Here is a 14,266-nt window from a genome sequence, read left to right on the forward strand (position 1 = left end):
GGAGTAGGGAGGCATTTAAAACATGCAGACCCGAGGAACAGGATTGAAGACCCCTGTCGTAGTGGATGACGTGTATGGAGCACAGTGCATATTTTGGTGATTGATGGAAGAAAACAGACAGACATGACAAAAACTGCACCTCAGCTGCATGTAGGCAGCTCATTTTTTACTGTTTCAAGTCAGCCATGCTAAATTCCTTATCATTTTGTTTTTAAAGGTTAAGGTGGGCCTAAGTAGAGATGCCCACATACATTTTTCCCTGTTATTTGGACAATATTGCCGATGTATTAACAATAATGTTGAATGAACAAATAGTCTCTGGTTCCTCTCGTGAATCCCACCAAGATTTGAAAGGAGGGAAAGGGGCGGGCCATATTCCTCATTAAGATGGGCCGTTTGAGGTGTTGGACTTATATTGAGTTCTCCAAACCAAATTGATCAAATTGGAAATGATATCATTTCCTGAAAAAAAACCCAACATAAAATGAGCTTGTTCATGAAAAGCAGACCACCATGGCCGACTTTAGAATTTCTAACGTGCAATTGAGAACAGTTCTTGGCTCATCCATTCGCACATAAAAAAAGACAAGATAGAAGCGGTTGGAAAAGGAAAAAAAAAAGCTTTTGGACTGGAAATGAAATGATCAGGGTATCAGTTTCTGTGGGTTTGTTACGGATTCACTTCACACTACCCATGCTCTGCTTGTCAGGATATTGAAAAAGATTATTGTCGCCTCTATAGTGGTTCAGTGATGTAACCACACAGGGTAGCTTTTCTCTATTAGGACATCAAAAGGAGCAGGTTTTTTAGCTCTTGTGATAGAATGGTTTCTGCTGTAGGAAATAAGTGACTGCGAAACTCATTTCCAAGGTCAACAGTGCAAATCAGACACATTCATCTTATTGTAGTGCACAGAGAATTTATTCTTATTATCATGCAGCACCGTATAAAAAAATAATCCACCATCATTAATCATGATTTCAATCACAGTAGTTTTTAATTCAACAACAGTATGAGCTGAGGTGACAGTGTACTTGAGCTGAAATCATAAATTATACATTTCCTCAATGTCATCACTACTTTTTAATTCAACTCAGTGAATAACTAATGATAAGATTAATGATTGAATCTATATTGGTCATTGTGTTGATGGAATCATATTTTGCAGATAAGAGCACCCAAGAGGTAATTAATTGCACTATTGCAATCTTTATTTTCATCAATAAAAACTGAATATAAAAAAAACACTCATTCACACATGTAAGCAGAACATTGTTAAAGTCTCATTCGTTAAAATGACAAAAAGCGGCGGGCCGTTCAACAGGCTGCTTGCTGACTGGCGAGAACAGCTGGACGTGTTATATTTGAACTGTAACTTGATTGATGAACGTTATTGTTCAGAGATATCTATTCATCATCTAATAATCTCCTGTCCAAAAGCAATTATAGCGTGCAGGGCAGTGGAGTGAATGAAGATGTTCATTTCCCAGTGTCATTAGGAAAAGCCTTCATGTGAGAACTAACTGCATCGGGTTTCAAAAAAAAATAAAAATAACATCCACTCATTTATTCGTTACATGTATCAACTACAGCAAATAGACACTGTCACACAAACACAATTACAGATCTATTTTGGGGCAGTGAAGGATCAGTCGAGTTTTTTTTCCTCAGCACGGAAATGACAAAACAATTTTGTTATCCTGAAATTGCACACTGCTTGTATGTTTAATTTTTTGCTTTGGTGGTAAAGTTGCACCCTCTGGTTCAAAACTTGATGAAAAAAAATGAACAAATATTCGGACGAATAATAAATTTGCACAAACAGTCCACCATCCGGAAAGCCCTCTGCATTTTTTCTTTCTTAATGACCACCATTTTGTTCTGTTTCACAAGAAAGGACATTGGATACATCTTTTCAATCATAAACTATATTACATTAATTTCTAGTCCATGTATTTACATCATGTTCTTCTCAGTGCTGCACTTTTGCACTTGACCTTTTTTTCTTCTCTTTAGTGATTAACACGCACGTCAACACATCCCCCCCCCCCTCGCTGTTGTTTTTGACACTGATTCAAACGGAACATGAACGTGACATATTCTCTTTCTTCCACTTTTTCAGTAATGATTAATTTTTCATAGGCTTGCGCAACTCTGCAGAGTATGTGCTCAGATGCTCATGAATGCCATCACCGGCAGTGTGAATTGTTTGGATGTGGAAAAATCCAAGTCATTTGCATTTCCATTATTTATTTGTCACACGCTTGAAGAGTGGGGGCCTGTGCTGAGGTCATCCCGCAATGAAATGCAGCGTGAAGTTAACGTCGGGATTGCTGATTGCCTGTTGTAGTGCACACAAGCTCACAATGGATGCTCAAACTGCTCACAGCTCTTTCCCTATAGAGTTGTTGTCGTGCAAAAGACTGTAAACACGTTGGAAGATTTTAAATGTGTGTGGACACCTTGCCGTCTACGGAGCTGGAGCGGGACAGATAGCGGCTGGTGGTGCGACCATCGTCTCCCATGGCATTCTCCATCTTTGACAGCAAGGAACTCTTGAACCTTTGCTGGAAGTCATTACCCATGAAGACGTAGAGCACCGGGTTGAGGAAACTGTTTGCCGCCGCCAGGCTCGTTCCGATCTGCTGTCCGACAGTTAGGAGATAATGGTTGTAGTTTTGGTGGTTTAGCTCAAGCAGGATGAAAACGTGGTAGGGCAGCCAACAGATGAAGAAGCTAGCGATGAGTGCCGTCATGACTTTGAAGGGTTTGGACGATTTGGTCATCCTGTTGGAACGAAGTTTGAGGATGATGATCGAGTAGCAAATGCTGATGATGATGAAAGGCACTGCAAAGCCAGCCACAAAGCGGCTGATTGCGATGATTTCGTGACTATGTTGGTGAGACGTGTAGTTGTTGTAGCAAATGCTCCTTCCCAAGTGATGCTGGACGTCACGGAAGATCACGGAAGGGAGGCTGAGCCCGATGGCGAGAACCCAGGCCAGGATAACAATAACCGATGCCTTTCGGACCGTGCGGTGGTTCTGGGCCCAGACGGGAAAGACGACGGACACGCAGCGGTCAACGCTAATGATGACCAAGAGGAAGATGCTGCTGAACATGTTGAGGAACAACACGGCCGAGGTAAACTTGCACAAGAAGAGTCCGAAGAGCCACTTCTCCATGGCCATGTTGGTGATGATGAAGGGAAGAAAGACGCAGAAGACAAAGTCCGAGATGGCCAGGCTCAGGTACCATGTGGTGTTGACCGTCTTCTTCATCTTGAAGCCAGAGATCCAGATGACCAAGGCATTGCCGCAGAAACCCAGCACAAAAATGGCTGCGGTGATCACCAGCAGGGAAACGCAAAGGGCATCCCTCGTACAAGTGGATTTATGCTGAAACACCGACTCCTCGTGTGGCATGACACCCTCTTCATAAGTGTAGTTGCCATTGTATTCATAAATAAACTCATCCATTTTCTCTCGACAGAAGAAACGAGATTACTGCGGGAAAAGAGGAAAAAAAACGCTCATGAGGAAATCTAATCCGACAGCAGGGTACGTTAGCGTCTCGCTACAAACCTGTCGTCACCGTTGACTCGACGCTGCCCAGAGACGAGTGTCAGCAGAGATGTGTCGGTTCCTTCGTGTTATAGAGAGATTAGCAATCAGCTGACCGGATGGTTTCTCAACACCACCGTCATTGGTGCTTCAACACTTTCAGTACTGCTATTTGAGGGAAAGATTTCAAAAGATGCACAGAATGCAGAAGTCTTTCAAAGGAGAAGCCCAGATATTTATATACACAGCAAGCAGTTCAAAAGTCAATTACACATATTACAGAAACGAGAAGCTCTACCGTCAACCAAAATGTGTTCGGTAATCGTGTTCTTTTTCTCTCTTGCCAACATGAAATGTATCAAATATTCAGCCATGCTGTTGTCAGAGTTTTGGGAGATGGCTCTGATGTTTAGGGAATTGGATGCTTCTGTGTTGTGTGCCAGAGGCCTCTTGTCAGCCACATGTGTTTGTTCAAAGCTGACAGAAGAAGACTGCATGCACTTGGGAGCACAGTGCTCAGAAAACCATCATGGTAAAAAAAAAAAAAATTAAAACTTAGCTTTTAAACACATTTACACACGTGGACAAAGCTGTTGTCGTCTTGCGTTTCATCCATCCATCCAATTTCTATTCTTATCCTCGTGGCGGGTGTGCTGAAGCCTATCCCCCAGCTGACTTGACATCCTGGATTGGTTGCCAGCCAGCGAGTCGGCGTCATGGGGCACTGACATGCAAGCTCCCCGCAAACCATTCAGTGCTCCCTGCCACTTCTGTTTCCTTCCTGCCAAATGTTATATTCAATGTATAAATCTTTTTAAGTCGCTAAGAGTGAGCTAAAATAAGAACGAGGAAAAAAAATCTGTGCTGCTAATGCATGTTTGTGATACATCCATCAATGTTCGGCACACATGAAGTATCTGAAGGCGATGCCAAGTAAACTGAGACCGCTTTTAAATTTGGCCAAACATTTTGTGCCAAAATTCAGCGTCCACTTTGAGAAACGTGTTTTTAGACCACAGGCCCACTTGGCTCTGTGCGCATAAGATAAAACACACAAATGAATAGAGAGAAACAAAGAGACTACACTCACCAAACCAAAGAAAAGTTCACTTATAATATACTGTTCATATATCTATCTTTAGATGAGCAAAGTAAATAATAAATACTTAATGGTGCGTGCTGTCTGATTAACGATGCCTTTTCAGTCCGCTGCGCACAGATTTTTACTCATTGGCTGTTGTTAAAAGTTTGATGCACAGTAGTTCTTCAGTGCAATAGATAGGACAAGGTGGAGTGCAACATTTCCAATACAAATTCATAAAGGTAAAGTCAAAACGCTATTCCTCGTCAATTTTAAGTTTGTTAATAGCTGTTGATAGCTTACTATCATGTCGACTCACTACAGACAAGTTAAGATGTCGCCGACGCTGAAGGAGCAGAAATATGCAGTCTGGAGAAGAACCCTTCAACCTGGATGGCAAATAAAAACTGTCGACAATTCTGTGTAAGTTACAACCATTTTTTTTTATTTTTTTTTTACTATATTGATTGCCTGAAAAATGTTGTGATATTAAGTTCGGTGTTGTAAAATCACTTTGATGCATACACCTTTATTTGTCTGGTTACATTTTGCAGTTTGGAGATTTTTTCAGTGACCACGCTGGGTTTAACTTTTTCAACTGAGGATATCATAAGAATTGTATCATTGTGAATATTGGGAGGCCTTGTTGTTAATAGGCAAGCTGCTTTTAATGTGTCTTATGTCTTTGTTCCTGGAGGCAACATGGAACCAACATGAAGCAAATGAACAATACACATGGCACAACATAATGAATATAGCACACTATTTTCCCCCTCAATAAATCCATGCCGATCTGGTGGTCCAGTTCACTAAAAGCACAGGCCACTAAAGATGGCGTGTATGGTTTCCATGGTAATAACTGAGAAACTCTTCTCATTATTATAACCTCTCGTCCCAATGATTCAGAGGTTGTTATTTTAAGGGAAATTGCCTCAATGGTTCTTAAAGCTTTCTCTTCAACTCGCAATTTTGCAATTTTTTTCCCCCTTGTAATATAAGCAGCAACATAACACTAGTAATTTTAGTGAGAAAGCTTTTTTCTCACACTTTTTTTTTTTTTTTTACACATACGTAACACCATTATTCATTTCTAAAGACATCAAATGTGTCATTTTGGATTTTTTCAAAAACGTTCTTTCTTCGGCTTGCAAGAGCATAACGTTTTACATGTACTTCTCTGTAAATGTACAAATGTCTCATTTGCATGAAAATGAAAAGAGTCACAAAAGTATCTTTAAAGGCCTTCTCATTCATAAGCATCCGGAGTGGCCTCATATTGTTGAACTGTTGTGTCCAAATTCCTTCTAAACATCATGCAGGTCTGATTTGCAACTGCAGGAAATGTTTGTTTGCGATTATTGCTGCCCTCGGTGGCTCAGCCGGTTATTAAATCCAAAGATTCACACACATTTTCCACCCTGCACTGTCTGTGACCTTTACATGTTGTGTTCAAGAAAAACATGGAAACAAATATTTTCATGCAATTAGTTGAAGAATTTTCCCTTTGTTTGTTTATTTTCTGTGATTTTGATGACAATCTGTCCACATTTTATAACCCGTTGATGCAAATATCCAAATAATTGCGATTGCATTCCCGCGATAGCGTATACGTTCTATTTCCGACTTATGCTTGAACTTCCACTAATGAAGCATCTCTTTCTTTACCTCTTTCTTCACCTGCCACTCATCCTTGCTCTCGCTGGTTCACCACATTTCAGTAATGAACAAATCCTCTCCACAAAGGCTCCTTGGGGGGGGAAGAATGACCTTCGATTTGATCATAATGAGATGATTTGGTGGCAAGAGCGGTGTCACAGTGTCACAATGCATTCCAGTCATTTGTGGCTGGCACCAAATTAGAATCCTGCTCTCCTAGGAAATTGATGAAACATCTAATGGAATTGATGTTGACAGCATTTGAATTCGGGTAACTTTCTGTGCAACCTTTTTCTTAAAAGAAATTGACAGAATCACCGTTAGCGAGTGTAGTTGTTCTTGCAAGGCGCTCTTTAGGAGCCTGTTTCTCTGCAGGCTTGGTGGTTACTTTATTTCTGCTTGAATCACAGAGGGTCCGTGCTTGTACTGAGTCGTAATTGTTCAGACAGATCCAGCCAGCCACAATGTTTGCGGCCTCTCCTGAACACGAGGATGTGGCAGCAAGGACATCTGCTTCAAGAAGAAGCACAGATGACAAAGTTCTGCCATTTCTAAAAGGTTATGATGAGTAAAGAGGACAGCGATGTGTACTGACAGTCGGTTCCCGATTCCTCCCGCTTTTCCAGCCCCCCTCCCAACAATGAATAAAAGAGATGGATTAACATCAAGAGATTTTCATTTTAAGATAACAAGATAAATGGGGAAACAACATTTCCACATACATTTAGTCATGAACATAAACCCTGAGCTCTCATCTGCTTAATAATTTAAATTGCCAGCCTGAAAACACCAGATCTAATATAGACAAATGAGCAAAAAGCTATTCTAATAGATACTATTTATCTTAATGTTGACATTCATACTCTCCACAAAGTGTACTTTTATTGGTGTGTATTTGCACGTGTGTTTTGCTGTGTGTGCGCTTGCATATTCATAATTTATCCTTAGTCCAAATGTGCTAAACCTTTTATGAAGACTTTCGTTTGCATAGAAAAGGTATTTTCACAGCTCGTACAGTTTCTTCGGCGACTCGAGAATTCAGTCTATCCTTTCCCTCGCGTGCCTCATCAATTACTAGTCACCACTTCTAAAATACCCTTAAAAATGACCCAATATGGGTTAAAAATCGGACTGACCCAGGAAGGAAGGAATGAGTTTTAAATGAAATACAGATAAAAGTTTGTGAAAGTAACTGGGAATAAGCGCAGATATCTGTTTTCAAATGTAGGAAGTAAAAAGTACACGGTCATTAGAAAATACCTGAAAAATACATTTAAGCACAGTAATGGAGTATTTGTATCTTGTTAATTCTCAATTTATTTATTTCCATTGCCTGGCTATGATACTGGATTTAGAAGAGTTGTCTGTACAATTAATAAATGATTTATGACAGTGACATTTTCTTTGGAACAGATTATTTTAATTCAAATGATGCCCTATGGGGATCATTCAAAATGAAGATTTCCAAATCTATATTCATTAAGTTTGAAGAAGCTCCGTTCAGAATTCTGTAATGGATGAGGTTCACCAGGCTCAGATTTTTAAAAAAGATAAATAAATGAACACATTGCAGGGACAACACAAGCCACTTGTTTAAATGAGGGAAAGAAGAAGGTAGTAAATGAAATGTAATGAAAAAAGCAAAAATAATTGCTGCCGAATGTCAGCGTGGCGTGGGGCAAACAAACACATTACTGCTTAATGCATTTTTTTGGCATGCAAAATGCAGTCAAAGTGTTTATTTGCTCGCAGCATCAGGTTGAGTGGTTTTGCTGCGGCCAGGACGTGCGGCTGACTTGCCCGCACCGCAGATCAATGTGCAATAACAAAGTCATGTAAATATAAAAGCACGTCTCTAGGGATGTCATGAGAACAAAATATCCATTACAGCGCTGTACACTTGGAATGGTATGTCACATTTGTACTCTTCTTTTGAAGCCTGACCTTGCACGTAGAGTAGGATACTTTTGAGCCATCACTTTTGCGAGTGAACACAGACGTGCGACGGATATGAGCACTGCTGCTGACCCTGAAAGCTGAAACTGCCACCAAAGATTCTATTACCGGAATTAATTTATAATGTGAGAAGTGGGGAAGGCACATCTGGATGAACGTCTCCAGAAGCTCAGATGGCTTCAAAATGACAGTTGTCCCTTTGTTTTTGCATTATGCACCAACACCAGCAAAAAAAAAAACAAATTGGACCCTCCTCACAAAAAAGGTGCGACACTTTTCCAGGTTTTTTTTTATTATTTTGTTTATCGTAATGTACCAGGTAGCTGAGACAAAACCAGCAGTGTACCGCCTCTACGTTTCCAGTTTTGTACTCAATCAATTCTTTGGGAAAGTTTTCATCACAGAAAGCGAAAATGTGAAACTCTCGAAGCTCAAAGCTTTGCCCGTGTTGCGTCAACAAGAAATATATCTCCCTCGTGCCTCGATTGGTATGATGAAGAGGCAATTTCAGGATAGCATATCATGCATGTAAATGGCGAGCTACAGTATGTGCAGCTCTGTGGTAAATTGGGAAATATTTACTTGTATTCGACGGGCCTACTTGACCCACTTAGATAAATTTCAACTAAATCACTTTCACTGCAGAGACCTGCCGGTGCCCTGCAGATTAGATTTGCTAATGAAGATTGAGGTTATAAATAACCAACATAACCAGGCCTTTCTCTGGGAAATGCTCCGCAGTCCCTCTGAGGAAATGTCGATTCCTTTGTTATGTTTGAGAAGATGCTCATCGGTGCAGTAAAAAAAAAAAAAAAGAATGCTTTGCTTTGCTTTGCTTTGCTTCCTTCCTGTTTTTCTTGAAAACACCAATGCTTAAATGGCAAAGGCATACATTTGTGTCTGCGTCTATGGAGTCATCAATGTTTGGCTGCTTTTGCTGTCCTCAGCAGTGAAATTGAGATTCGCATTGATACTTGATCAATTCTTCCTTGACATTCATGAAGAGCCTTAAGTCCGGGGAGCCTCAGGCCGATTGAATGCTTTGGAAACAACCGTCTTTTTCCCAACAGACAAATTCTGAGTCCCGCTCAAGTGCCCTACAGAAAGCAGATCTGCACTGAGCAGCGGTTTGAAGTCCAACCATAGGATTTGTAAGGAACCTTTACATATCAAATGTTCTTTTTGTTGGTTCTGCTGACTAAAGTGGGCTTTGACTGGATCATGCATGAAGTTGTTTGAAGTTGAATTCATTTTCCCGTGGCACCGAAAACAATCTGTAGAGCTAGATTAATTTTGTCACCATCAAAATGCAACTACTGAACGCACCATTAGTTTTCAGCTGGAAAATGTTTTATCTGTAAAGACTTTGGTCCTTTATCTGAAGTATTTCTTTCATCAAGTTGCTTTGCGCTCAAAATATTCCCCAGAGTGGAATGTCTCCCAGTTTTCTCAACATAATTTGAAAATTGAGCAAATCGAGTAAAACATGAAAAACATTTTGGGTTCCATAACAAGTGCGTTGAATCTAAACTGAAGCTCAGTTACATTTAATACGGTTTGTTAATTCCACTTAGGTTGCTGTCTATTCTCCTTTCGAGGCATTAAGCCAATAAAACTGAACAATGACTCTCTTGTTCACTGACTCTTAAAACGGAACATTTGATGGGGAAGCAAATTGACAATGTTTTCTCTCGCTGGCCGGCCACCCTGAAAACTGCTCACCCGACTGGCTCCCATGCAAGTGACCCACCAATCCTTCACACGTTGTGCTCATTTACAGGCTGTGACACAGTTAAACTGCCCATGTCGATTATATGGGCATCTGAGAGTGATGTAGCAGTAAAACTTTGTCCTCCAAGAGCAGCTATCCCGTTCCCTTTCCAGAGTCTGGCGCTGATTGGCAGCGTCAGACAATTTCAGGAAATGAAAGTATTCTTGTTCTTTTTTTTTTTATATTCCCCTGACTTGATGACTGTATCCGAATACTAGTTTCGTGGCTCTGGCTTTCCAGTCATCATTTTACTAATCCAGTTACTCAGCTCCATTGGGTGTTCACCGCTCACAAATTCACACTTCAAACGACGTCTCCTCGAGCTTCCAGTCAGAGCGCAGAATAACTGCATTACTGATTTCGAAACGTGTCCTCATTTCGGAAAACTTCCCCAGAGCAAAAAACATCTACAGGCCAATCAGCGAGTGTGTTTTTCAGGCTTTTAAAGCGGCCATCAACTGGCGGCTGGCTAGTAAAGCGGCTGCAATCAGGAGGCCGTGGAGGTCCTCGGCCGTATTGGGTTCCGCTCTTGACTAGCCAGCGCGCCGTTGAAATTGAATTTCAAGCAACATGAGCGCCATGACTGCGTTTACACTGTGTCATCTGCTTGAAACCCATTTTATAGATTACAGACTTGCAGGGATGTGCCAGTCAAAGCAATAATCTTCTTACCTAAACTCCACCTCTACCATCCTGATTAAAATGGAGCCAGGTTTTAAAATCACAGTCGTGGGAATGGATGCGATGCGTTTGATGTGTTGAACGGCAGAACGTGGTAGCAGCAGCAGCAGCTATCAGAATGGAACACGATGTGACCTCAATCTGACTAACTAACTGCAGGCTATTGTTTTGAAAAGTCGCCTTGATGATTGACAGCCAAGCTAACAATTATCTGGCGTTTGAAAGACCAGACAAATGTCAAAATGTATTTGCATGCTCACGTCGTGGCACTCATGTCTGACTGTCTAATTAGAGTCTTTCATCAACAAGCAAGTAGAAAAGTCGATGCCTGATCCCCTCTGACTGCGCAAATATTGATTTCCTCTGAGTGTGACGTGAGTGAAATCCTGCTAATTTGCCGTGGAAATATTAGCCAGCCAATAATTATTGGCCTCAAACTGTTGCTTCCGTGTCTGTAACGCAATTGAGGAGATGATTTTCTTGATTTTTATTGCATCCGCAAGACTGGGGAAATGTTACTAAAAGAAACAGCTTCTGCTTTCAAGATTTTGAAGAGTTTTATTTTAATTCATGTTTTATATTTGGAACAGTGGTTCAAGGAGACATGTCAAAAGCAAGATATGAGCAAATAATCCTTTATTGATCTCCAGTGAAGAAAATACAAGACATTAGGCCCGTTGCCAATTTACATTTAGCAAACACAGACGGATTTAGCAATCAAAACTCGAGGAGCAACTAATGTTGCAATTTTTTCCTGATATTTAGACAGATACTGCAAACTGGCAAAATTTGAGCATTTTGGATCAAAGTCAGCTGTCCAAGGTCATTCACTGCAATAAATATAGTCAGCAAAAAATATATTTATCAAATAATAATTTGTACTTTTATGTCCATGTCATACAGTGGCAAAAAAACGCACACAATCTATTATCTAACAGAATAAGTGCTGGCTACCTGCCAGCATTAATATACAATGATGGAACTGCATGACTTCATTCATTTTCTTATTTACATAAACATTCTGATTCATCCAAACATAGAATGACAGAGCTACTGCATAATCATGGAGCAGTTGCTTGAGGAGTCCACAACTTTGGATCTCAACCAAGAAATTTGAGAGCTGGATGAAGACTGTATAGTGAGGAATGAGGTATTTATGAACTTGAAGGCCCACATGGCTGTCAGTAGGACATGAACCATACTGCAGAAGGGGATCATGGGAAAAAAAAGACAAAAAAGACATTGAATTCAAATTTAGAGCTTTCAAGGCAGCCTGTTACTTTCACTGAGCTGCCCCTGCTGACCTCTTTTAAGGGAAAATCCAAGTCCAAAGCAGCACTCGGGCCGCTTGGGGCCCACTATACTTATGGACTCCCCCAGTGATAAATAAAAAAGAAGAAGAAAGAAACAAAAGAAAAAAGAGCTGCAGAATAACAAACACACTGTAGTGTTTCCCATTCTCGTTAAAAATTCCTTTGAAAATTGTGCTGCTTTTCATTTTTAAAATGTGGCATTGGGAATTGAAAAATACAAATGTGGCTGTTGCTGATGAAAAATCTTTATAGAGAGCTTTAGATGCAAAATATTAGTATACAAATATTGAATATTTATCAAATTAACGACAACTTGGATTCAAACCCAAATTCCGTGCTCACTATGTATGTTTGCATTAAGAAACAAGTACAGAATGAACTTTAATTTGTTACTTACTCTACTTTTCCCAAAAACCACTGGGTGGATGAATCCTTTTTGAATTAATTATTTTTCACTTAAGCAAAAACAACTCTTAATCATTGAGTAATCAAACAAAAAATCCGTTTCCGATTTGGGTTTTGCCTGTGAAGACTTCATTGATACTATTTAGTGTTCAACATGAAAACCAGAGAGCTGTCTACGGGCGATAAACAAGCAATTATGAAGCCAATCAGAGCTATTGTACAAACGTTGATTAAAGCAAATACACCAAATGAAAGAAACCACTTTCTGTGTGGCAGATGTCGAAAATGTAGGTGAGGATAAAAAGACCAACTGATGACAAAGAATAGCCTTAAACAACTGTCAGTGACAGCAATCTCGGGAGAGTTAAGGTATCACCATCAGAAGTAGCAGAAGACTTCATGACCCAAAGTGCAGAGGCATACACGCCATGATTCAATCCACTCATTTGCAAAAAGAAACTGAAGGTCAAGTTGGAATTTGCCAAAAGATGCCAAGACGACAAAGGGGAAAAAAAATTTATGGACTGATAAAATACAGATTAACCTTTATCAAAGTGATGAAAAGGCAAAAGCTTCGACAACGATAGGACCTGCTCATAATCTCAGACCTAAAATGTTATCCGGCAATCTCAGTGGAGATGATGTCTCGGCGTGGCCTCACTAATCTTCATTGATGGTGCAGTCTACAATTTGTCAATCAGTTTTTGAAAAAAGTTGCAAACAAATCGAAGCTCGTGCATCGTGCAGCAAATGAAGGATTTCAAGAAGCAGAAGGTCTTAGACTGTCTTAGTCAATCCACTGATTTAAATCCTATAGGACACAGAAGATTGAAATCTGTTCTGAGATTCTTTCCGTCTCTCTAAGGTGTAGTTTACTGGGGTTTTCTTGACTTGTGCAGTCAAACTTATGTTCCTTTTGTTGGACGAGATTCTTTCCGTCTCTCTAAGGTGTAGTTTACTGGGGTTTTCTTGACTTGTGCAGTCAAACTTATGTTCCTTTTGTTGGACGAAATTAGTTCTTTGCTTTGAAGAGGTAGTTCTTTGTTGGACTTGGACACCCGGCTCCTGTTGCGTAATGTACATTGATATTAGAAGAGTTTGGTCTGTTGTGTGCTTCTGTGAATGCATGCAGTTCTTTGTGTGAGAGACATTAATGAAGCTCTGGCACCTACAATTTGTCATGGCACGGCACAGCACAACTTGCTAATGCAACCCCGAGGGGAAGGAAAGCTGCCACAGGCTATTTGTTTTTGTTTTATAGGTTGAAGTGCAGCCTCCAGATGGGATCTTTGGATAATTACCGTATGGGCTCACAATATTTGATCAGATGTTGCTGGCGTTTGATGCTTCCGAAGCGCAAACCAGTAAGCGGCAGCCATGTAAGCGTGTCCGGGCCGCACATCGTAGCCTGTGAACTGTGACTCTATGATTAGACTACCGACTCGGCTTGAGCATCTGTTGCTGACAGGAATCGGGATGGAGCGCGAGGTGGGTTGCCAAATTAAGCCATGCGTGGATGCTGTGTGTGGTGCAAAAATGGAAAATCTGGAAAGGAGAGCAAAGCAGGAACACGAGCCACTTTCACGCAGACGTTTACCCACGGTGACTGCGGATTAAACCAAACTACTGCTCAGCTTTGTGTTCTTTTTTTTCCTCCTGTCACAGAGTTGAGCTTTGATTTTTGTAACTATTCTGCACGTTACCAAAGACACCAAACAAATGGTCCAAAGAGTCCTCTTTCCTAGGTGAGGAAAATAACGAGGCACCTAGTGTTGCTGAATCATCGCATTGAGCTGGAATCGGTTCATTTGACAGAGCTGGCGGCTTGCACGCCCACTC

At 40.6% G+C, this 14,266-nt stretch overlaps 1 protein-coding gene across 2 annotated transcripts; it reads right to left on the reverse strand.

Moving 5' to 3' along the window:
- Window positions 1–918: 918 nt before the first annotated feature.
- Window positions 919–3,694, reverse strand: cmklr1 (chemokine-like receptor 1). 2 transcript variants are annotated; one of them, XM_085910898.1, is made up of 2 exons: window positions 3,596–3,694; window positions 919–3,507 (listed from the first exon to the last, which is right to left on the reverse strand). In XM_085910898.1, the coding sequence occupies exon 2, from the start codon at window positions 3,478–3,480 to the stop codon at window positions 2,446–2,448; it is 1,035 nt and encodes a 344-aa protein (XP_085767024.1). In that variant the 5' UTR covers window positions 3,481–3,507; window positions 3,596–3,694; the 3' UTR covers window positions 919–2,445. The 2 variants fall into 2 exon arrangements, with proteins under 2 accessions (XP_085767024.1, XP_085767023.1); XM_085910897.1 differs by having other exon boundaries at window positions 3,586–3,608.
- Window positions 3,695–14,266: the final 10,572 nt, after the last annotated feature.

Source organism: Syngnathus leptorhynchus, chromosome 4 (genome assembly GCF_054491065.1).
Source record: "Syngnathus leptorhynchus isolate UIUO chromosome 4, UIUO_Slep, whole genome shotgun sequence".
In the NCBI taxonomy this organism is placed as follows: Eukaryota; Metazoa; Chordata; class Actinopteri; order Syngnathiformes; family Syngnathidae; genus Syngnathus; species Syngnathus leptorhynchus.

Coding starts and splice junctions, on each gene's coding strand:
- cmklr1 (XM_085910898.1), bottom strand. CDS start 3,480: ATGGATGAGTTTATTTATGAATACAATGGCAACTACACTTATGAAGAG.